Below are 22,929 nucleotides of genomic sequence, written 5' to 3'. Positions count from 1 at the left end.
CGTGACTTAGTGTCTGTTGTCACCCATCGCCTCCCCCGTTACTTGCGCACGGAGCTCCAAGACATGCGCAGTGGTTTCCTCTGAGCGGGAGAAGATGTCTGTCTAATCGTCAATAATATAATAGCTCTATACCATAAGATATGGCGACATGTAAAATCAGCAGCGCTTCGCTTTCACAGACGGTGGGGACTTCTACAACTTTTAGCGTCACTTGGAAGGAAAGCTTAACGAAAGGTAAGATCTGTGGACGTGATGCTAGCAAAGCTAGCTGTACTGAGACACATATGTTGCATCTGTGATGAAAAACAGTTGTCACTCATGCGCTGAATTATTGTGTGGAGTTGTTGACTGAGGTGTCGCAAATACGGGACAACACTGTGACCAAAGTGCAATATAGTGATATGACATTCAGGAACGATCTGATTCATCTGGACAGATCTTTACTGATTAAATTTATTTCAGCTCTAAGTATTTAATATCTAGGTGTTTTATGGGAATTTGGATCTTTCAGATCAATTTGAGAAGGAATTTTGATCGGTAAAACTTTTTTTTTTGTGTCACATAGCGCAGGGTGCTGGTCTTGACTTGGTCTTGGGTAGGTGGTCTTGACTGCAACACTCTTACTGGCTCCTGCAACACTCTTACTGGCTCCTCGGTTGCATGTCCTCCCCCACCCACCTTCTTTCCATCCCCTTTCTGTTAAATTATTTTAAAAATAAATGCCACTAGTGCCAAAAAAAAAAAGTCAAGTTCATGCTATGTTGGGACAGGAGACAAGATGTTTCCATCCCTGAAAATATGATGCATAGAATCACATATCTAAGTCTAAACTATGTTGTAAACATAATAAAAACATGCTTTATCTGTGGCATTGTTCATTAAAATGGCACATTTCTAATGTATTAAAATTAAATATGATCGGTTCACTTAATGATATTGCATTAGGGATTAGATAATGCATTCAGCAAGTACTTTTACTTTTAATACTTAAGTATTTTTAAAAGCCAGTACTTTTTTACTTTTACTTGAGTACATTTTTATCTGTGTATTTGTACTTTTACTTAAGTAAATTTTTTGAGTACTTTCTCCACCACTGCTACAGACTTTGTGCTATTCTGATTTAGTAATGCAATTATATTAGTTGTGTTACCACTCCCACGCCACTAGAGGCAGTAGCAAGCCCGAAAAGATGCAACTAAGGAGCAGATTTAGAAGTACACCGAAAGCTACAGAATTTGGTAAAAACTGTGAGCTTTGCTGAAGTAATTAAAGACACAAGTTCAAATCCATGCTGAGAGTGAAACTCCTTCAATCAGGGCTCCTCCGCAGCTCTGATTGGCTAAGCAATGTAACATGATCCTCTGCAGCAAGTGATGGCAAAACGGGGCGTCATCACGACTTTACACAAGTGTGTCTTTACCTCCGCGACAGAGGCTCCGCCAAACCCCTGAGACCTTAGAAACCCTGGGGTTCGGTCGAACCCAGGTTAAGAACCATTGTCTTAGACTGTCTGTCCTTGGTTTAGGCTACAACAAATGGCGAGAGTTCTGTGGCCTGTCACAGCCACGGACTCTAAGTGAGTTGGCTGAGGTTCTCAACAACACTGACTTGGCCCAAGGACTGCTGGATCTTTACGGTACACCTGACAACATCGATCCATGGCTGGCAGGAGTGGCTGAGCCATTTGTCAGTGGAGGAAGAGTGGGACCTCTGTTTGCCTGTCTGATTGCTACTCAGTTCCAGAACATCCGCGAGGGAGACAGGTGAGAAGACAGACAATTACAAATCTACTGATGAACTATCTAAGCATTAATGTGGTGTTTGTGTTTTTACCTCTGGAGATGTTAAACTTGTACACTGTGTTTTGTTTTAGGTTTTGGTGGGAGAATGAAGGTGTCTTCACTGCGGCTCAGAGGCTGGCAATTAGGGGCACATCTCTTGCCAGAATCATCTGTGACAACACTGGGATCACTGAAGTTCCTGAGAAACCTTTCCAGTACCGACCTCGAGGTTCTGGATACACCAACTGTAACAACATCCCTGCATTTGACCTCAGTCCATGGAAGGAGGGTGGTATGTTCACATTTTAATATTCTTACAAGTATTGCTGCTGTTTGCATTTGTGCAGTTTCTGAAGTTATAGTAAATACATTGATTTGATATATTTTCTCCAGCTCAAAGTCCAGATAGTCAACAAGGGGCTCAAGGTCCATCAGGTGCACCAGGTAAATTTTCCACTTCATTATATGATCATCATTATTACTGACGGTATATTGTCTTGAAAGCCCATAGATGATCTTGATTATAATGTTACTCATGTATTTGTACTTAAAGGACCCGCAGGACCGCCTGGTCCGCCAGGACCCCCTGGACCCCCTGGACCTCCCGGACCTTCTGGTGCAGCAGAGCATGTCGCCTTCTCTGTGCGCCTTGGTAACAACTTCCCCAAAGCTGGTACCCCCATCACCTTCCATGATGTCATCTACAACGGACAGAACAGCTATGACCCCAAGACCGGCTTTTTCACCTGTGAGCACCCAGGTGTCTATGAGTTTGAGTTCCACTGCATCATTTACCAAAACGAAGCCAGTGTGGATCTGCTTCATAACGGAAAGCTGATCCTGCACTCATTCACCACCCGCCAGAGCGGCTACATCACAGCCAGTGGCAGCACCTTCATCAAGCTTGCAAAGGGAGACAGGGTGTGGCTGATTGCTAACCATGGTGGCAACGGACTGACCAGTGACAGCTTCTTCTCTGGCCATCTGCTGTTCACTGAGTAGGAGGGTACTAAAGTATTTATTTAGTTTGCACTGTCTGTTTAAAGCAATTTAAATGAAGGAGTAAAAGCATGATTCAAACAGAGGCAATAAAATAAATTCATTTTTGTGAATGAATAAGAAATGTGTAGCTTAAGATGAAATGGGTACTGTATTTACTTTGCATATCCTTTTATTTTGGAAAAAAAAATAACCTAAATATTTTTTTGCATATTTTTTGGTGTTCTATGTTCATGTTAAATGAAGGAGTAAACAAAGTGGACTGATATTGTAAAGTAAAGAACCTGAAGAATGTATTCAAATCGGTTTTATTTAACCACACAGATAAATGTAATTTCTGGTATGTTTTAATTTGCTTGAGTTTCATTCCTATGAAAACTTTTGCCAATGCCTGGGTCATTCTTGTGCTTGACCTGAATTTGTGATTAATAATGTTGGTTCTAATAAATCATGATATTTTTGCATCAATACATCCACTCTATACGTGTGTGTTTCTTTAAGGCCAGTGAGGGTGGGGGCTGGGGAGGCAGTTGGTGCCTTTATCCAGCAGTCACTGGATTAAAGATGAGGTACACGCTGATTGTCACAAGTCCATCACACCCTTTGGAAAATTTAGAGAGCTTATTGGATTAAACCAACATTCATATTTTGTGGACTGTACCATTAGCCCAGGTTACCTGGTGAGAATCTACAAAAGCAATGGGAGAGCAAGCAAAATCAACCCAATAAATAACGTCTTTCTGAGTGACCTTTTGGACTGTGCAGAATGTATTTTCATGTTGCTTGCAATCTCAGGAGTCCCAACTCACAATCCGACCAGTAGATGGAGCCAAAGTACAAGTCTGTCAACAAAGGGAAGCAAAGAGCAACAGGGTCAGTTCCAAAATATTGCATTATTATTTAGGACATACAATTTATTCCTGGAATTTTTAAACTTATTATAGAAAAGGGAATAATTAATAATAATAATATTAAGGTTAGGTAATAATAATACCTTTAATGTTTAGTTTTAAACACAGCACATAACTGTGATGGGTTTCAGACTGAAATATTTGTCTTGCTGGGCTCAGATAAAGAGAGTTGATGTGAAGAGCAAGAATTAGAAATACATTTAGTATATCTTGATTTAACTATTTTATTATTATTATTTGGTGAAAACAATCTGCTGCTACCAGTTTATATTGATGTTACTTGTTCTTTAGTAATAGTTTACTCTGGATTGAGCAGTTTTATTTACCAAGTTATAAATTATAAAGTTTCTTTTGAATACAATTTATCCTTTTACACTCTCTTATAGTTGTCGTATTACAAATGAACATCCTGGATAGTTCAGAAACTAATACTTTGCTTTCATACAATTAACAAAATAACTAACTTGCTAATGTTGCACATATACATTCTTTGTTTAAGTTATGTAGAGTTTCTATGTTCTCATTCCTCTTCATAAAAACAGGAGCAACTTTAACATAATAACTCCATGTTCTGTTACAGAATGTACTTTTAGGTTTGCATCGCCTTTCTTTTCTTGTTTTCTGAAAGGGAGATCGGAGTAATTATTCAAGGAAGACTTCGTTAAGGAAAACAGGAGGTTTGAACAGCGACATTTATGAAATTCATTTTAAATGAAACTCTTTTCAATCTGAAAACAAGCAACAACAATCACATAAACAAACTCCTGGCACCCTGGAATTACTGAAAAGAATATTGAATGTAACACCTGTGTTTCTCTGCTCAACTTCAAAGTGTCTGCAGTGAAGAGGAAACGTTTGAAATGAGCAGATGTTAAACTCCAACCATTTTATAATCCAAGTTTTCCAGAAAAAACCCCCCCCACACACACACACAAATGAATAGATCTGAAGTCTTTCTGTATAAAGCTAAAAGGTGCCACGCTGCACCTTCTTGAAATATGGGATCAAATAATAATAATAAGTGGTTATTTTAATAAATGACTGGTTTCATTGAATACCCCACATCCTGTTGGAATCTCCACCCTTCATCGAAAACAGAAACAAACAAACAACAACAAAAAAAAGCTCCTGATATATTATGATCGATGCGTGACGTTGAGGGTCGCATTAATGCTGTTGTTGTTGTTGTTGTTTTTTTTTGCACAACGCAGAGGAGAGACGGAAACCAGCTGCTGCGTCTCCACATACTCCCCAGCACACACATCGCCGCGCGCCCACATGCACATGCACGTGCGCGAGCACGCCACGCCCCCTCCTGACCTCCGTGGTCACAGCGCCATCCACACAAAGTGACTCTGCGTGTCCCGTGGGAGCAGGGGAATGCTGGAGAGGACGAGCGGCACACGATACCCCATTGTTTAGCTTAGCAGTCACTGATCCCCCTCCGGTTCCCCCTCTCACCCCATCCACACCCACAGCTTCTCCAAAACACACAGACTGATCGTCTCAGTGGGGGGAAATTGATTAAAAAGACGTTTGTGGCTTAGTCTACTCTCCAGTTTTTGCTTGTCTCTCCGTGCTTTAGGAAGTAAGAAAAAAAAATCCTACACATTCAGTCAGCAGGTTCTGTCGAGTCAGATGGACCAAAATGGAGAACTGAGCAGAACTCTGGTGTCAGCTCCAACAACTTTATTGTCAGGGTCAGATTGAGGGGGGTTGGTGTCCCTGGACCGGAGACAATTTTGGTACCCTGCCCAAACAAATTGCAACAGATTATTAGTTATGTACACATCAACTTAAAAGGTTTTTAGGATTTGTACAAAAATAATAAAAAAATCATTGTAATTTGTCTTTTCTACAAAGTTCCTTTTCACTCTTAGTTGGCAAACTGCATAGTGCTGGATTATAAACGGATAAAGCCAACATTTTTATTCATATCTTCACTTTGCAACACCATAGAAAAGCCATTCACAACACAAGATAAAAGCCAATGAAGACAGTGTGACATCATCAGTCTCTGTTGTCTGCCTATCAAACATGTTGTGCCTTTTGATGTTAAGAAACTAAATATGCATCTGCCACTGAAGATGGGTTTCACGAACTCAGAGGCCGTTGACCCCACAGGAGAAACACACATATTTAATAAACTATCTCAGCAGTTTTAGCCATAAGAAGCAGGAAATGTAATGAATTGGGCATTGATTCTTTTAGCCAAGGTTTTCACGAAGCAATAGAACCAGTTTAAGACATGCAAGTTTTTTTTTTTCTTTTTACAGAGAATCATAAAATAAGTCTTGCCCTACAAAAATACTTTGCTATGTTAGACACAACATTAGTACTTTGGAATTCATTCATCTGTAGAAAAGTGACCCAAGAAGTTATGGGTAATCACTGAAATCATAAAAAAGCACAGAAGAAGCATGCTGTTTTCTATCAGTTCGTGTTAGAGGTCACACATCTTCCTTTGCAAACAGTTGCATTAATTTTCTACAGGAAAATCCAACAAATGTAATACTTACCTGTAGATTATTTTTTAAAACATGTTTGAAAGACATCTGTTAATAAAAGGAAATCAACAACATTATTTTGGGGCCTTCAGGTTACTGCTTGATCCAGTCAGGCCCTGTTTTGTCTTCCTAACATTTTTAACGCTGCACGTGATCTGGTTTTATCTCCCAAAGAAACACAGCTACTCCTACATGAACACACTGTTATTTGATCCATATTTTTTTTTTATGAAGTGATTTATCTGCATCTCTAACTGAGGTTTAACTGAGGCCCATTGAATTAAAATAAATCTTTTTTTATATCTCAATCTTTCACAAACAAATGACAGGGCAAAGAAAAAGATACCATTCATTTACAGAAATATTAAATCAAGATTCACAACAGATTTTATATTCATTCCAATTAGATCCTTGACAAAGATTTCAGCTCACATTTAATAAATTCTTACTTAAGTCTGCTTTTAGTATTGCTTTAATTTTAATACAATAATGAATTTTGTGCAAGTATATAATATAAATAAAATCTTTTTTTTTTTTTTGCAATATAGCAAATAAAGGTTTCTGACCCAATGACTTACAAAACCCAAAAATGAAGTACATTTCCGACCTGCAGTGCTCTTATTTTAGTACGCAGTGCCGGAATTTCTATGATTTGTCATCATGTGCAGATTTTTCACGGTTTTGGGGTTAAGTGTGGCTGTCAGTCACACAAGCAGAGAGGTGTGCTGAGGGACAAGGCGACAGGGCTGGAGTCTGGTCCACAGGATTCCCCGAGACTGCGCTTATAATTGGGAGAACATCTGACTTTGTCCCGCGCTGGCAGATGGTGGGCTGAGGCGGGATCCAAGGGGGGAGATTTACATTCATTGTCCGGGCTTACAAACCCCACATAGAGACAATAGTCCCGGTAAGGGGCAAGGAACCAGGATTCAAGAAAAAAAAAAAAAAAAAAGTCTTTTTATGAGCAAGCCAGTGGAAGAGGAAATTAATTTCAGCTGCAAATCCGTCCAAAATATGCAAAATGTTCTTTCTGGTGAACCCAAAAAGTGTAGATCAGCTAAACTGTCAAAATATATAAAAAGTAAAAGTTTTTTTTTTTTTTTTACTTCAACAAACAGAATTTATTTATTTATTTATTTATTTATTTTGGCTTCACAAAGTAAAATAGTTGTAATACGAAAGTCCCATCAGATTCAAAAACAAAGTTAAATTTACAAAAGTTCACACGTTTGAGATGGACACGTCTGAGTGCCCAGCGCTGATTAAGAACTCATTTCGGGCTCTGTCAGGCAGAGGAACCAACGCCAATGGGAGCGCAGCCCTGACCGCTGCTGCTGCAGATTGATGGAGCAACCAGACGGCCATTGTTTCTCCTGACACTGATGCGATGTGTCCTCAGTGAAATCACAGCGTTCAAAGGACCAGACGGTGGAGCTGCTAAAAGACGCGCCCCTGTCGAGAGCGCACTTGTGTTAAACGCTGACTTGAATGAAAAGACCAAACAGGATTTTCTTTAGCTGTAAAGGATGCTGCACTGTAAAAAAAATGAGCTTTGAAGCGTGTTGAATGTTAGCCATTAAATCTATTTACATTTTTATTGAAACATCACTTTGTTAATGTGATGTTCAATATTGGTTTAATTCATTAGAGACTTTTTTTTTTAATGGAATTACAAGAATAGCTATACCCAAAACTGTATCAAGTTAAACACCATGGAAGCCAAACTTCTTCTTCCAGGAGGAACTTGTTGCTAATGATGAGGGTTTTTCTGGGAAAAAAACGTCCATCCAAGATTATTAAATTTGATCTAAATAGTTTGAATTCAGCTTTAACTGTCTTTGCAACAGTGCAAACGGTAAACTTAAGTGATGTGCAGAACAAAAGTTTCGAAAGTCACTACGGTACTTTGACCAATCAAACTTGTTCTGTCCAATTTCAGAAAACTTTGATAAGTGTTTTTTGTTTTCTTTTAAGGTTTCATGAATCTCAAGCTCTATTATAAATCAGTAAAATGATCCAATTATGATCTAACCAGCTTAATTATTTCCACTTTTGACCAGAGATGGTGAAATGCTTTCCAGATTCTTGAAAACAATCAATCAAACAAACAAACAAACAAATAATTCATTTAAATTACAGCTTTGAATCAGAAACCAACTTTAGCATTTTTTGCTCTAATTTTGTCTTCATTTTTTAACCATGTGCACAACTCTGGGGGGCGCCCACTCCCTATTGTTTGGAAATATGAACAACAGACAGAAATTAAAGCCGCCTCACTGATCAGGGTGAACATTTCCTGCTCTGGATGCAACTGGGAAGGACTGATGTGTGAGAACTTGGCCACATGTGAGCACTTTGGGACATCTGAGGGATGTACAAATGTCCCAAGTCATTCTTTTTGAGATAATGATTGTTATCTTCACATCAGAAGCCTCCAATAATACCAGGAAATGTCATAAGATTTGTTGCCGGTCACTTCTTTGAAATAAATTTAAAAGAGGGATCTGAATACTTGTTAGAAATAGGGACAAGTTTGGAAATGCTGCTTGCTAGCAAGAGCTATTACTAAATGTTGATTGATGTTGTCAATGAAGCTTTACCCACCTTATCATGATAGACTCAAAACGTTGACAAACTGCTTACATTAAACTTTATAAAATTCTTACAATGATTTTATTGTCTTAATTCTTACAGATTGTTTTTTTAGTGCAACATTGGTGCCGGAACTTTTATCTGAAATGTCACAAAGCTACTTAAATAATAATAATAATAATAATAATAATAATAATAATAATAATAATAATAATAATAATAATAATAATAATAATAAACATGCAGGCACTCAACAATTTGCTAACATTTTATTTTGCTTTTTGAAGCAAAGCTATACTCAGAGTTTTTTCTGTGATAGCTGAACACAGAATAAATATTATAATCTCAATGTTAGTTATTCTGTCCAAATATAAAAGTGTCTATGATGCAAACGTTGACAGTTTGCTTTAACAAAAAAAAAAAAAAAAAGAAGAAAAAAAAAACATAAATAAATAAATAAAAAAAAGAAAGAGTCAAACCTGGTTGAACTGTTGTGTGAAAGTTTGCTCTGAGAGTCACCGGTTGGATAGTGAATCTGGCAGCGGTCCAAACAACGGATGCACTTTACACCAATGAGAGCATCCATTTCAACAATCGGTCCCCCATATGGCACTTGGCCCCTCCTCCACGCTCCATCCCGGCGGAGGGTCTCATTCATGCTCCAGGACAGCGGCTCACTCCAAGCCTACTGGCCTCGGGATCAGCTGTTTTTGATCCAACCCGGCCTTGTGACAAAGGAAGACTTTCTGCGCGCAGATCTACTTTTTTTTTTTTTTTTTTTTTTTTTTTTTTAAAGTACATCTCCATCCCCGTCTGATCCTCTCTGTTGGAGCAGATGATCCGCTGCGCTCCCACTCCTGCTCGAGATGTGCGCTCGGACAATGATTGTAATCTGTGGAGACATATATCTACATTCATCTTTTGAGCCTTGAATGAAAGAAAGTCCGTGCGGATTTCTACTGAGCCCCGTTAAGAGTCATAACACAGCACCAGACATTTATTTATTTCTCTCCACCTCCCCCCCCAAAAAAGCTAACTGGAAGCTTCTTTTGCGGCGCTTTTGAGGGAGCGCGGCGCCCTGAAGTGGACCCTCTGTTCGTTACTGAAGTGCTTCAACTTGTCCAGGAACATCTTGTCGGTTCCGAACCAAATCATAACAGACTTTCAAAAAGTCATCCAAGCGACCAGGACAGGGTTTTAAATGTTTGGGATCCAGGAGCAGCTAATACGAGACGTGAGCGGATTAAAAGAGAGAACTCTTGGAGAGGAGATGGATCCAGTCCGGTCGTGGGTGCGTAATGTTGGAGTTGTGGATGCGAACGTTGCAGCGCAAAGGTAAAGTGCGAAACTCAACTTTCCCCCGCTACGCTTGCCTCTCAGAACTGTGCAGAATTTAATTTATGGCTTGTTAGGAAATAGTTTGGAGAGTAGATGTGAGAATAGAGTCAGAAAATTACAGGAAACACTCGCTGTAAAATATGAAAACAACGGCTCACATGATGACAAATAAACTCTTTAGAGAGGACACAACGAGAGATGATGTTGTAAATTAGATTTAGGGTTGAAATTTGGTTTTTTGTTTTTGATGCGCAACAGGGTTTTTCCTGTCCAAAACGTTCAAGTTTGGATGAAAACTGTACAATTATCGCAAAAGTTTTAAGGCAAAGAAAAAAACAAACAAAAAAACAATCAGACTTTTATGTATTGAATTAAAATTTAAACTTAATTTATACTCCACAGTTTTCTCAATTTCGTTCAATTATTTTAATCCAAAAACCCGTTTTTTACCGCTTAAGCAATTTAAAACTTTTCGAAAAGAGCAAAGTTAATTTTATCAGCAGCAGACAGTGAGATTAAAACATTTTCTTATTATTCTGTCGCACATTTTTTTGTTTTCCAACTGAGTGCAAAGTTACGTCGCAAAAAGCCAAACTAGCGTAGCTTTATTTTTAAGAAAACGATCAGCGAAGAAGTAAAGCTGTAGCTTTATTTAACGATATAAAAGAAGTTAATTTGTTTTGTTCAATTCAGCGCAATAAATTGGATTTTTGTTAAGCTAAAACTATTATTAAAACAGGCGCAATGCTTAACTCATTATCAATAAAGAGAATTGTCAAGGATGATTTTAATTCATATTTACTTATTTTACATGAAGCAACCTTCTCCTCAAAGAAAAGAACTATAAGATAAAAAAAAAAGTAAATGGACCATTTCAAAACCGAACTTAAATAAATGTTGCATGTCTGAATGGAGACAAACATGAGATGTGTTCAAAACCTTTACTTTTTTAAAAATTAATTCCTCATGTTTTGGATTTTAATAAGGTGCTCCTCCAGGTCAAAAGTGTCTTTTGTTTCTTTCATATTACGTTTTATTTTCAATCTATATTATGTTAAATTAGTGTTGTTTGTCAATGCCTTTAATTGTAACATTTAAGTCCAAATGAAGGATATTTTTTTCAAAACAGGAGCATGAGCTGAAATAATGTGACTTTACATTTTTGCAATGAATCAGACTATGCAAGGTTTGTCTGTATAGGTTTATAATTTATTTATTAAAGACATGTTTTTGACTTAAAAATAAAAAGAAAGAAAAATAAACACTAAAAAGCTAAACTTTTTACCTTTCAATTTTTTTTTCAGAATATCTGAAACATCTTTAAACAAAAAACTCCAATATTTCTCAGAATTGTGTTTCCAGTTTTTATTCATTTTCCACATTCTAATTTGAAGGAGAATGCAGCAGCCTCACAAACAAAGAGTTAAACTAGACACAATGATTCCTGAGAGCTGAATGTGTCTCTTCCTGTTGTGTCCTCAGTGGAGTGGCCCTGTCAAGAGCTCACTTTGAGAAGCAGCCGCCTTCCAATCTTCGCAAGTCCAACTTTTTCCACTTTGTCCTGGCCCTCTATGACAGACACGGCCAACCTGTGGAGGTGGAGAGGACGGCGTTTGTGGACTTTGTTGAGCACGAGAAGGTGAATGCCTTTCTGTCTTGATAAACTGTCTCAGGGTGACATCAATTCAAAACCAAATTTTTTTTCATCCCAACACTTCCTTTGAAGAGAAACACACAGTGCAAAAAATAAAAATAAAAAATAAAATAAAATAAAATAAAACAAAACATAAAGTAATGCATCTAAAATCAGACAACATTTCACTTTAACCAGGTGCTCTACCTAATCTTCCCCATCCTGAGTACAGCCAAACATATCGAACAGCTGACGGCTACATGTTTACACGAGCTTCACCCTCAATGAGCTGATGATGGGGGATTGAAAAAGAATAACTAATGACTAATTAGCAGCTCGCCTCATTAGGAGGATATCACCACTTTTTAAAATGCAAATCATGCTTGCTGCTGTTAAGATATACAGTGAACTAATCATCAAAGTGTCTTTTCGTTGGAGCCCCCCCCCCGTGCTTCAGTGGAAAGGCTTGTTGTTGAGTCTGAAATGTTCTCGGTTTGGACACGAGTGAAATGAGGAAAGAGCTTCAGAGTTGGATGTGAAGGAGCGATCCTTCTGACCACGTCCGACGGATGTTCGTGTTTTGTGTGGAGGGCAGTGGACCTCCTGCAGCTCCGTCCTGAGAGGAGTAGAAAGGGGGACACCTTCCTGCCACGTGAGGCCGAAACATATTTGCGCTGTCATTCACGCTGGCAGCGGTGCTAATGCCAGGTCTGAAAGCTGTCACTGTGCTGCTCGTCGTGCCACACAGGCCAGCGCCGACTCACATGATGACAGGGGAGAAGTTCATTTTCTGCATGGTTACCCTGGCATCTGTTTTTGCCTCGCAATTATGCAGCAGTAAAGCGATGGCATGGCAAAATAAATGCTCCTCTGAGTGCATTTGCAAAGACTTTATGAAGCCAGGCATCCATCTATCACCTGTTGTGTCGCCGTCTCACTCCTCATATTAGGCTCTGAGTTTGTCTTCATGCATCTTAATTCCTGCACTTTCTTCTTCCCCCCTTTTTTCTTTTACAACCACCTCGTTTTGCCTGTTTCTTTTTTTTTTTCGCTCCCCTTTTGCTCTCCTCCTTTCCTGAGCTCATCTCTGCGAGATGCAGGCCCTCCTGGGTTATTGGACCAGAGAGCATTCCTTTGAGACCACTTAGAAAGACCAGTGGAGGTAGAGGATGAGAAAGAAAGAGGCGGAACAAGAGCCAAACAGGGAAGAAGTGAGAGCTTGGGTGAAGGAGGGATGGTGGAAAAGAAGTTTTTTATGTCAAGGTCCGCTGGTGCTCGGGCTCACACACACACACACACACAGCAGGGGGGGAGAACACAATTTTCCTCCTGCACATACACACGAGCTTGTACAAATGTTCCCCCTGCTTTGCAGCAGAAACGACCGTTTGGTCAGATCTCTCCGTTTCAGGACCCTTGTATCAGAGATGATGGTTCCTGTCTCTACAGTGAGCCCCGAGCTGAAGGTTAAGTGCTCAGCTTATATGCATGATGAGCTTTGAGCTTACTGCTCTGACCTGGAAGATGCTCCATGGAGAAGAGCAAACTCCAGGATGTTAATTCATTTGGTGCTTAACTCTGATGCCCATGTGCAGATGTCTCTAACCCAGTGTACTTATCGGCATGCATTGTGCTTCCCTCTGTGTGTTTTTTCCCCTCTTTCCAAGGAGCAGACAGGAGAAAAGACAAATAACGGCACACACTACAAGCTCCAGCTCCTCTACAGTAACGGTGAGTTGACAAAAAAAACAAAACAACAACTGTATTTTGATTTAATTTTGCCATAACAAGTTATATTAGACTCACTACCAGGAGTCGTAAGAGTTTCGAGGGACACACACCTCTCCGTCACACCCCCAATCCCTTTGCAGCTCATTGCCTGATCTGCCTTTTCTAAGATTTGAAAGCCCTCCAAGCAGCTACCTCTGGGCTCCAGTAGAGGAAAATGAGATAAATGTTGCCACCCCATCCGAACCCCCACCCTCTGCCCCGGCAGTTCCTTCACATCAGATCAGGGGATGCACAGAAAATTGTGGTTCCCCTGAGTCACCGCTGCCCCTGCTCTGCCATCCCAGTGGCACCCATGGGAGAGAAGATAAAAGACGAGTTCTGGAGAAGCCCCCTTCACGCAGAGATGAACGCACCGCATGTACACGCGAGCACGCCAAGAGCACTTCCTCTGAATGCCCTCCACCCCCTCCCCTTCTCCCACGAAGCGATATCAAAGGCATCTCAATCGAGACTTTGATGAGAGGAACACATTTTTAAAAGCAATACTCTCAAAAGCCTCTGTAGAGAAAATACATGAACAGCGACTGTCTTCTCTCATGCAGCAAATCATTAAACGGTGTTTCTTTCCATTCTGCGCTTTGAACTTAAAGTTTCTAAATGTCGTCGCAGTTGCAGATAGGTGCTATGAACCTTTTCAGGTTTTGTCAATTTGCCACCAGAAGCATCAAGGAATTTTATTCAGGTGGACCAAGGCAAAGTAGCAAATGATTGTGAAGTGAAGGAAAGTGATACCATTTGATTTGAAAACCCCAGAAAACTGTGGTGTACATTTGTAAATGCCCCTCTTTACTCAAATATCCTCAAATAAAACCCAGTTCTATATTCAGAAGTCATTTAATTCAGCTTTTCTGTGGAGACCTCAGGAGACTGACTGCATCATGAAGACCAATGAACCTTTACGAAAGAGAGGCAAGAGGAAGGTTTCTGTTGAAAGAAAGCCATAAGAAGTCTAGTTTTACTGATTGCCTCAAGAGATTCGATGGACCCAGCAAACATGTGAAACGAGAACCTCGGGTCAAATGAGAAGAAAATTACACCTGAACATCACCATGCCCACTTTCAAGCATGGCGGTGGCAACATCATGCTGTAGGAAAGCTGGCCAGGGTTTAACGGAAGCTAGATGGAGCCAAATCCACGGCAGAGACTGAAAAAAAAGAAAAAAAAAAACCTGATTCACCTTCCAGCGGGACAAAGACGCTGAGCTTACAGCCAGAGTGACAATGCAATAGTTTAAATTAAAGCACATTCACGTGTTAGCATTGCCTAGTCAAAGTTCTGACCTAAATCCATTTGATTGAAAAAAAAAAATCTCTATGTGTAAAAAAATCCAACAAACTTTTAAATCCTTGTATTGTTTTGTTTTTCTCTCCTTCCTTGTTTGAGTCGGTAAAGCTGCAGCATCCCCTTCAAAGGATTAGAGTTTCTGCTCTTTCTGTAGCAAAATGTGCAAAAGCTCAAGGACTATGAATACTTTCTGTATTGTTTTATAACTCTTTGTCAATCATCTCAACTTCCAGCCCAAAGCCAACACAGAAACAACCCTAAAGAGCACATCCTAGGAAATCCGTGAGAATCCTGTAAATTACAGCCCTAAAGTAGGACATGAGAAATGTTTATCAAACATCAAATGACTCAATTCCCTCAGAAACCATTGCAGAAATAATATGATTGCACACCATGCTTGTTCTCCTCAGTTGTCTGGACTGAATTCAATACTTTTTTTGTGTGTGTGTGAGACTGTCGGGAGGTTGAAAAAGAATAATGTATCCCATAAATCTGGTTACTTTATTTTTAGCGTTCAGTGGGTGTTGAGAGAATTCTTGAGAATTTCAGGACTGCCCCTGACATACTGTGGTATTGATGTGATTTTTAAAAATAAATCCAGACTTGATGGGTCTCGATTTATCAAACGAAAATTGCCCGCGTGCGTAGCAATTCTCCCTTTTCCTCCTGCTCAGAACAAGTTGCAATGTTATTGATGAGATCCACATCCTGTCTTTTCTTTCTCACAGGGGTTCGTACGGAGCAAGATCTTTACGCGCGACTTATCGACTCCGTCACCAAACAGGTCAGCAGACTTTCTTTAAATCTTCCTGAAAGGATTCCAATTCATCCTAAAGAAATTAGTTTAGCTTTCCCACATGAAACTGAATCCGGCCCGCTGGTCTTTATTTCCTCCTCACAGCCCATTTCGTACGAGGGACAGAACAAGAACCCAGAAATGTGCAGAGTTCTGCTCACGCATGAGGTTATGTGCAGGTGAGTGACATACAGTGATTGAAATTTTTTGCTCAACGGGACTAAATCCAAACATCCATTATTCTGTTACACTCTGATTTTCCCAGCATCAATGAAATGTGCTTTTGGGACTCTTTTTTTTCCCCCCTTAAAAACGGGGGTGTTGTTAAACTATAAGTCTACCCTGCCTGTCATCATCCTTGTTACAGTGCTGACCCCCTGCTGCTTTCCGCTGTATCGCAGCAGGTCGCTGGTCCAGCTCCTGTTTCTTCTTGGGCCCCCTCTCTTTCTGACCCGGGATTTTTTTGCAGGCAGAACTCAGCTACCAGCACCAGGCAATTAATGGGCAACAGTTTCCTCTCTTTGCTCATTGAACTATAACTCCCGCTGTTATATTTTAGCTAAGATGGCATGTGTGAACATGGTGTGACAAGAGTACTCCGGCAAGCAGTGTTAAAGCGCTGATTTACTAGCATTTAAAAACTTGAATCTGAATAAGGACCAAGGCGATTTTATTGTTATGAGGTGAAGGAAGAGGACAAGTGAAAGGGATGGGTTATGGATGGGGAGTGTGGTCTGGAAGTGGGGCACTGACCTGGGACTCAGAGAGGTAAAGGATGCGGTCCTGGGACACGCAGAGAGGAACTGAGACGGACCGGGCTCTGCCATTGTGTGGCCAGCAGATGCCCGAATGTGACTCACAGCTGGCTAATAACAGAGCCGAGGAGGCAGAGGGCAAGCGTCACAGCTGGGGAGTGAGGCCGTCTGACAGGGGGGCGGCGGGGGGAAGGGCAGGGCCAAGCTGGGACACGGGAGGGCTGAGGCGAGGTGTAGGGGTGGCAGATGGTTAGGGGTGGGGGCACTTTTGTTATGCAGTGAAGGGGACAGGGAGGTGTGTTGGGGGGCAGGAGGGGGGCTGGCCAGCAGGCTCCTCGGACAGAACCGCTGACGAATGGTAGGATGCTGTGGGATAGGGTGTGTGTGTGTGTGTGTGTGTGTGTGTGTGTGTGCAGTGGAGCTGCATGGGGGTTGAGTTTGATTTCAGAATCAATGTGACAGATTGCCTGGCTGGCTTTTCACTTTTGAATGGTCTCTCACTGTTTGTAGGGTGTGTTGTTGTACCTTTTCTTCCTCTTTTCTTCTTTTGTCTCTTCTTCCCCTCCCCTCTCATGCCTCCTTTGTGTGTTTCTGGATTTTGGCCGACCGCAGAGAAGCGTTGTCTGGGGCTGTTGATGCTGATGGGCCAGACAAATAATGGCCGGTTTGGTTTCATTTTCTGACTTTTTTTCTCTCTTTCTTTCAACCACCCACCCAGCCGCTGCTGTGAGAAGAAAAGTTGTGGCAATCGCAATGAGACGCCCTCTGATCCGGTCATCATTGACAGGTAATGACAGGAAACATGTACCTCCAATAATCCACCACTACACACCTAATGTCCAGTTTGGCTTTTCTTTTTGCATGAAAGTAAACACTCACACAGAAAAAAAAAATTGAAACGTTTAAGTCTTTCATCTATTCCTTAAATGTAAAGATAGTTTGTGTTTTAAAGCAGCCCCCCCACCCCTTTTTGTTGATCAACTGTTGACTGACACTGAAAGGCAACCTGTCCCACTATTCCATTCGCCTAAGCTGCCAAGATGGGACACAAATACAAATAAAAGAAAAGAAAATGTGGTCTTCAGGGTGTTGCTCATTTAATCCCTTTTCCATCGCGTACACTTTCTATTTGGGGAGATTCACCTTCAACTCTTCTGCAGTAAAGCCAACTACTGCAAGAAAAATCAGTTCATACCCATGAGGAGGAAAAATGTCACAATGGATGATTTATAGAGGTGTTCTTATTTTCTACCAGTAATGTTGCTACAACTTACTTTGATTTGATCAGGGGGCCTAATTTGTTATAAGCAAATGGCTTTGAATGAGGATCCAAACTAAAATAAGCAGAAACAGGGTGTAATGCAATGTTTTAAGATGTTAACGTACAATTAACTTAAACTGTACTTAACATTTAAACTTTAATGCTTTAAGTCATAAGTTTAACACCAAAATAGCAACTTGAACACTATAGTATAAGTATTTTTTTTTTTTTTTACTTACAGGTTTGTTTTTAGATACAAAATGGTGATAAAATGACACAGAGCTGGTCTTAAGATATGGTTTTTGTTTTTATTTGGACTTGTTATGCTTTTTGCACCTTATCAGTTCAATACCTGGCCATTAAACTAGTTAACTCTGACATGAGAATAAATCTGGCATAAAAGAAGTGCTTAAACTTAGAGGAGGAATTGGATCTATTTGTAGTGGATTGAGATTAAAATGGGATTTTTGAACTCTTTGATACCAGTAGGTTGTCAAAAAGTAATTTTTGTCAATAATCCTTTAAATAAAGGTTAAATGAAAATAAATTACATTTACTCAGAAACAGCCAGGGATGACCTCCTGCATTGTTTTGTGATACCGTGTGAATAAAACAGCTGTGCAGTTTCCTTCTTAATAGATCCATTATTTATTGTAGGGACTGAACGTTATTTTCTTTCACCTTGAACAGCTTTGCCGTCAGGCTGCAGGTCTCTGAAACATGGTGACTCTCAGGGAGCCTTTAGCTGAAAACATGGCATGAAGTCAATGATTGGCTGAGGGATGAAGGCTCCGTGTCAGCTGCTCACTGGATGCTTTTAGTTTCTTACAAACATTACTTACAGATGCAGTTTGTATCTGATTTATTTTTTTATGAGCTTGAGAATTTTTCAAGTATATGGTGGTATTAAAACTTTGCACATTATTTGATGTTTAATTTCCAATACACTCTAACACAATTAACTAAGTGATTATGAATGTTTCAGTCATGTAATTTGATACAGCACACAACTCTCATTTCTAAAGGCCTTGGTGAGCCTTTAGAAACATTTTCTACCACACTTCCACACTTCTTTCTTCCACACTTCTTTCTTCCACTTAACTTTCCATTAAACTGTTAGCAAACAGTACTCTTTTAACAGCCAACTTCTTTACTAGTAGGATTTTGTGGGGCAAGTCAGCAGTCATTATTACTATGATTGTGTCTGCTATGACAGAGGTATAACATGACATTTCTGTATTGAAGTATTTTCTTTTGTTAGTCTTATATAATGTTTAATTTACAAGAAATTGGATTTTATAAGGATTTGAATCTCTGATAATCTTCTAATTTATCGAGTCGCCTGTTTATCTGCAAAATGCTGATATTTTTAACCTTTCTGGATCTGCTGCAATTTCTTCACTCCTGATGTTTCACCTGGTCTAAGCACATGTTCCCTTTCATCAGAAGCACGTATTTACTTCCCTCCTGTAGGTCGGCTCTCATAATAAATGCTCACCTTCACAGCCAGTCAGGCTTTGTGCCAGATGACCACCCCTCTGTAATCAGCGTGCGGGTGAGACTTCACGTCCTGGGCTTCCCGGAGGCCTTGCATTGTCTGCTTGGCATTAACCGCAGTGATGAATGCTCACGAGCAAACCGTACATGTGGAATAGTTTCTTTGTGATGTCAGAGACACAACCCTCATCACCTCTTCCCCTGTCTCTCTTCCACTCCCACCTTTCTGCCCCTCTTCCCGCTCTTCTGCCCCTCAATTGTCTGTCAAGGAAACACACACTTCATATACGTCAAGGACCTTTTTCTTTTTCCCCTCCTCAGTTCAAGCTGGCTGGCTGTTGACAGTGTGTCTCTAAGGATCTCTGCTGAAGATAGTTTTCATATAACGGAAAAAGAAAAAAAAAATCGCGCTGTTGTTTCTTGAGTTTTCCCAGAATACGGCAGAGCAGCTGCTTTTCCCATTTACAGTGGCATACAGTTCGAACAATGACCCATTTTGGCCCCTTGTTTTATTTCGTACTTCCTCCTAACATAGTCAAACTATCTTTGAAATTAACCTGTAAGTAGCTTTTCAGCACGTCAGTAAGGACAAACCAAGCTTTTAAGCGTCTGTATATCAGTTTAGGCTCATGTGCATCTCTCAAGGGTTGAAGTCGTTGACCTGCAGGATGAACTAATCAGACTGGGCCCGTTTTATCTTGATGGGAGCTTCTCCATCATAACTGATCCGCAGAATCTTCTCCTCGGGGATCAACCAATTAGCAGGCAGTTATTTTCTGATAAGCCGATGGAACTGTGCGTGACCAACATCGGGTTTTCTATTCCAAGACCGAACTTAAAGTGATCGGTTGAGCACAGTTCTGCATCCCCAGAATCTCTGCGCTGCTCGTGTGCTCACGGGAATGATGTATGTTTTTAGTGTTTGTGTTGCGATCCTTTATTTATGTATGTATATGGATGTATGAACGATTGTCTGTGTGTCTGTATGACCCTTACTGTGACCTTTTTCCCCAGTCACTGCTTGGAGCTTAAATTATTCATGTGTGTGGATGTGTGTGTGGGTGTGTGTGTTTGTCTGCAGCCATGCATGTGTGTGTGTGTGTGTAGGAGACGGTCTGTTTCTGTGGATGCAGTAATCAGCCTCCTGCTCCCAGCCCCAACACCTGTTCTCCAATTAACATGCAGCGTTCTGGGGCCCACTCGCTCCCGTCGCCCAGCCGCTGCTTTCCACCCTTTTCCTCCTTCTTTTGCTCTTTATTCTCACACTCGCAGCCTCGTGCCTCCTTCCTTTAAGCCCCCCCCACACCCACCCAAGCTCACACACCACTCTCTCTCTCTCTCTCTCTCTCTCTCTTTTCTTTCGCTCTGTATTCCTACTATTTTGACTCCCAATTTCTTAATTCCCATGCTCCTCTTCTCTTTTCCCTTTTCCGTCTCTTTCGCCCCCTACCCCATTCCCTTTAGCCTGTCTAATTTTGCCATAATTAGGCGGTGTCATTAGGACACCTACCCAAGCACAAGGGAGTTTGCAATTCCCCAAACGGCCTCAAACCCCCACTTTTCTAATCTCCTTTCCATATTGTTTCAGTTTTCTCACCCCCCCCCACAGTCTCCTCCCCGTGCTACCACTGCTGGTGCTGCTGCACCACGCAGCCCCCTGCACCCCTCCTACTCACTAATCCCGATTTGAGAGAAAAGAGAAAGAGGAGATCACAGCTGATCCATGAGGAGGGGTGGGGATACGGGGGGTGCAGGGACGGAAGGATGAAAAGGGCAAGGGCAGCCGCTGACAAAGAGATGACTCAAGTTGCTTATATGGGCGAGCATTATCTAATGCTCCACTGCCTGCTGCGTCTAATAGTTTTACATCTGTATAATCTTAACATTGGTGAACCACAGTACTCTTCAAGTGGCTTCTGTGTTTGTAGAAGGCCCACTTATCTTTGACTGATGGGGTGACTGGCTCACTGATTGGTTTGATGATTGATTAGTAGAAAAAAGAAAAAAAAACAGAGATCGATTACTCTTGGCTCATCACCATAAATGTTGCTCATCAAACTCTCACAGGTAAACTTTACACCGCTTTTGTTTTCTTTTAAAAGCACTTCAGCTAAATTTTTTGTATTTGAAATAAATCCCCCAAAATTTGGGAATATTTCACAAGTGCGAATATTTCAGCTCATTAAATTTCAAACTAATTTAATGAACAGAACCTGAAAAAAATAAAAAAAACTCCCCCCATTTTAATAAGTAGCATTTTCCACCAGTTATTGCTCAATCTGGACTCTCAGTATTAACCTTAGGCAGATCTGTTAATGGCGTTGTTATTACCATTCATGACCCTTGACCTCTCAGAAACTATATTGGTTCTGGGCCCAGGATTTATGAGTGAACCGAGGGTTTTTACAATGGAGACAAGCAGATGTCAGTATTAGTGTTAGTCCGGTTCAGATGGGGAGGAGGGGACTGACGGCGAGTGTGTGCTTTTAAATTTGGCTAAGAAGCCCAGATCAATAGATAGTCATAAGGAGTGTGTGGAGGGATCCATCGTATGAGGCCTTGTGAGGGGCAGTCGGGTGATCAATGGCGAGCACTATCTCACTAATTGATCGTGTTTCCAAGAGGGCTCTTTTTTAACAAGCCACTGCTCAGAGAAAAGAAGAATAATCAATAGAAATTTTCCAATGCTGTCAATAGGGCATTCTCCTCCCCCCACGCTCAAGATGGACTTACAGAAAAATCTCACATTCTCTCACATTTTCCTTTGAAATTTCTGAAACATTTAAGCATCAAACATGCATCATACATTCATAAACTTCCAATGTTTGGCTGTTTTGCTTCTTATTATTTGAGCTGAAAATGACTTCAGCTGCTCGGCTCCAACAGGAATCCATTACTCTTAATCCCAGGTTGTGGGCTGTATTGATCTGTTTGTAGTCTTGGTTCTGGTTACGCGTACCACAGGAACATGTTGTTTTCAGCTACTGAACGAAACGGCTTTAATTTTTTAATTTTTTTTTTTTTTTTTGCATCTTTGCAAACCAATTTAGCTGAAAATTGGCGAGCATCGACTCAGTTACAAAGACTCCCAGCTTGATGGATCTTATTGCTTTTATTAGTTATTAATTCTTTAAGCTGTTTTTCCATGGAGGGAACAGAACATACATGCTAAATCACAGGAAAACAATGCCTGGCTTTAGCTTGAAGTATGAAGTTGCTCTACAAAGTTTGATAATAAATCCAGATCCTATTTGTTGCTTTATGCAAATGTCTGCTCTCTGCTGATGTGGTATGTCAGTCTGACCATCTGTTTCAGAGTTAGCCTTTCCATATGCTTGTTCCCCGCTTGTCAGAAGCAAATCTTAAAAAATATATGGTGATGCAGGGGTTTCTTGGAGGCCGTCGACTTTGCCCTCGCAGCAGGCCGCAGCAGTTTCTCCTTGTCCTGCTAATGGCGGGGAACTGCAGACTCCTCATTTTTCTGCTCGCATCCAAAAAAACAAAATAGCAGCTAAAGAGTCTTTGGGAAAAGAACATTAAACTATCAGCCAGAGAATAAATGCTGCAGCATTTTTTTGGACCGTGTCAGGGGTCGAATTCCTCCCCACTCCCAGATGCGTACTCAAAATCTGCCGCCAAGTTGCTCTGTTAGGCCATTATATAGGCACTGTAAGGTTTATGTCTGAGACAACAATGTCAAAGGAGACGGTTTTCTCAGACTCACTGTATAGATTCTTATTTTATACAGTTGCTTATATTCTCAAATTCATGTCAGCAAAATGA

At 40.6% G+C, this 22,929-nt stretch overlaps 2 protein-coding genes across 5 annotated transcripts in view; both read left to right on the top strand.

Annotated features, from left to right (window-relative positions):
• The window catches only part of LOC103151886 (eosinophil peroxidase-like), a 7,785-nt gene extending 4,533 nt beyond the window's left edge, over positions 1–3,252 (top strand). The window contains exons 8-11 of the mRNA XM_016681776.1: positions 1,375–1,763; positions 1,874–2,073; positions 2,175–2,225; positions 2,335–3,252. Of these exons, the coding sequence (XP_016537262.1) occupies positions 1,375–1,763; positions 1,874–2,073; positions 2,175–2,225; positions 2,335–2,783 (1,089 nt within the window). The 3' untranslated portion in view covers positions 2,784–3,252. The remainder of the gene's footprint in view (positions 1–1,374; positions 1,764–1,873; positions 2,074–2,174; positions 2,226–2,334) is intronic.
• Positions 3,253–9,300: 6,048 nt separating this feature from the next.
• ebf2 (EBF transcription factor 2) overlaps positions 9,301–22,929 on the top strand; it is a 37,166-nt gene continuing 23,537 nt past the window's right edge. For 2 of the 4 annotated variants that reach the window (XM_007572099.2, XM_016681774.1), the window contains exons 1-6: positions 9,302–10,125; positions 11,611–11,767; positions 13,435–13,492; positions 15,566–15,621; positions 15,739–15,812; positions 17,107–17,175. In XM_007572099.2, coding sequence (XP_007572161.1) covers positions 9,992–10,125; positions 11,611–11,767; positions 13,435–13,492; positions 15,566–15,621; positions 15,739–15,812; positions 17,107–17,175 — 548 coding nt within the window. In that variant the 5' untranslated portion in view covers positions 9,302–9,991. Of the gene's footprint in view, positions 10,126–11,610; positions 11,768–13,428; positions 13,493–15,565; positions 15,622–15,738; positions 15,813–17,106; positions 17,176–22,929 lie in introns of all 4 variants that reach the window. The other 2 variants (XM_007572098.2, XM_007572097.2) reach the window with 2 other exon arrangements.

This window comes from Poecilia formosa, unplaced genomic scaffold (assembly GCF_000485575.1).
Source record: "Poecilia formosa unplaced genomic scaffold, Poecilia_formosa-5.1.2 Scaffold295, whole genome shotgun sequence".
Taxonomy (NCBI): Eukaryota; Metazoa; Chordata; class Actinopteri; order Cyprinodontiformes; family Poeciliidae; genus Poecilia; species Poecilia formosa.
This window is presented reverse-complemented; position numbering and strand designations above follow the sequence as displayed.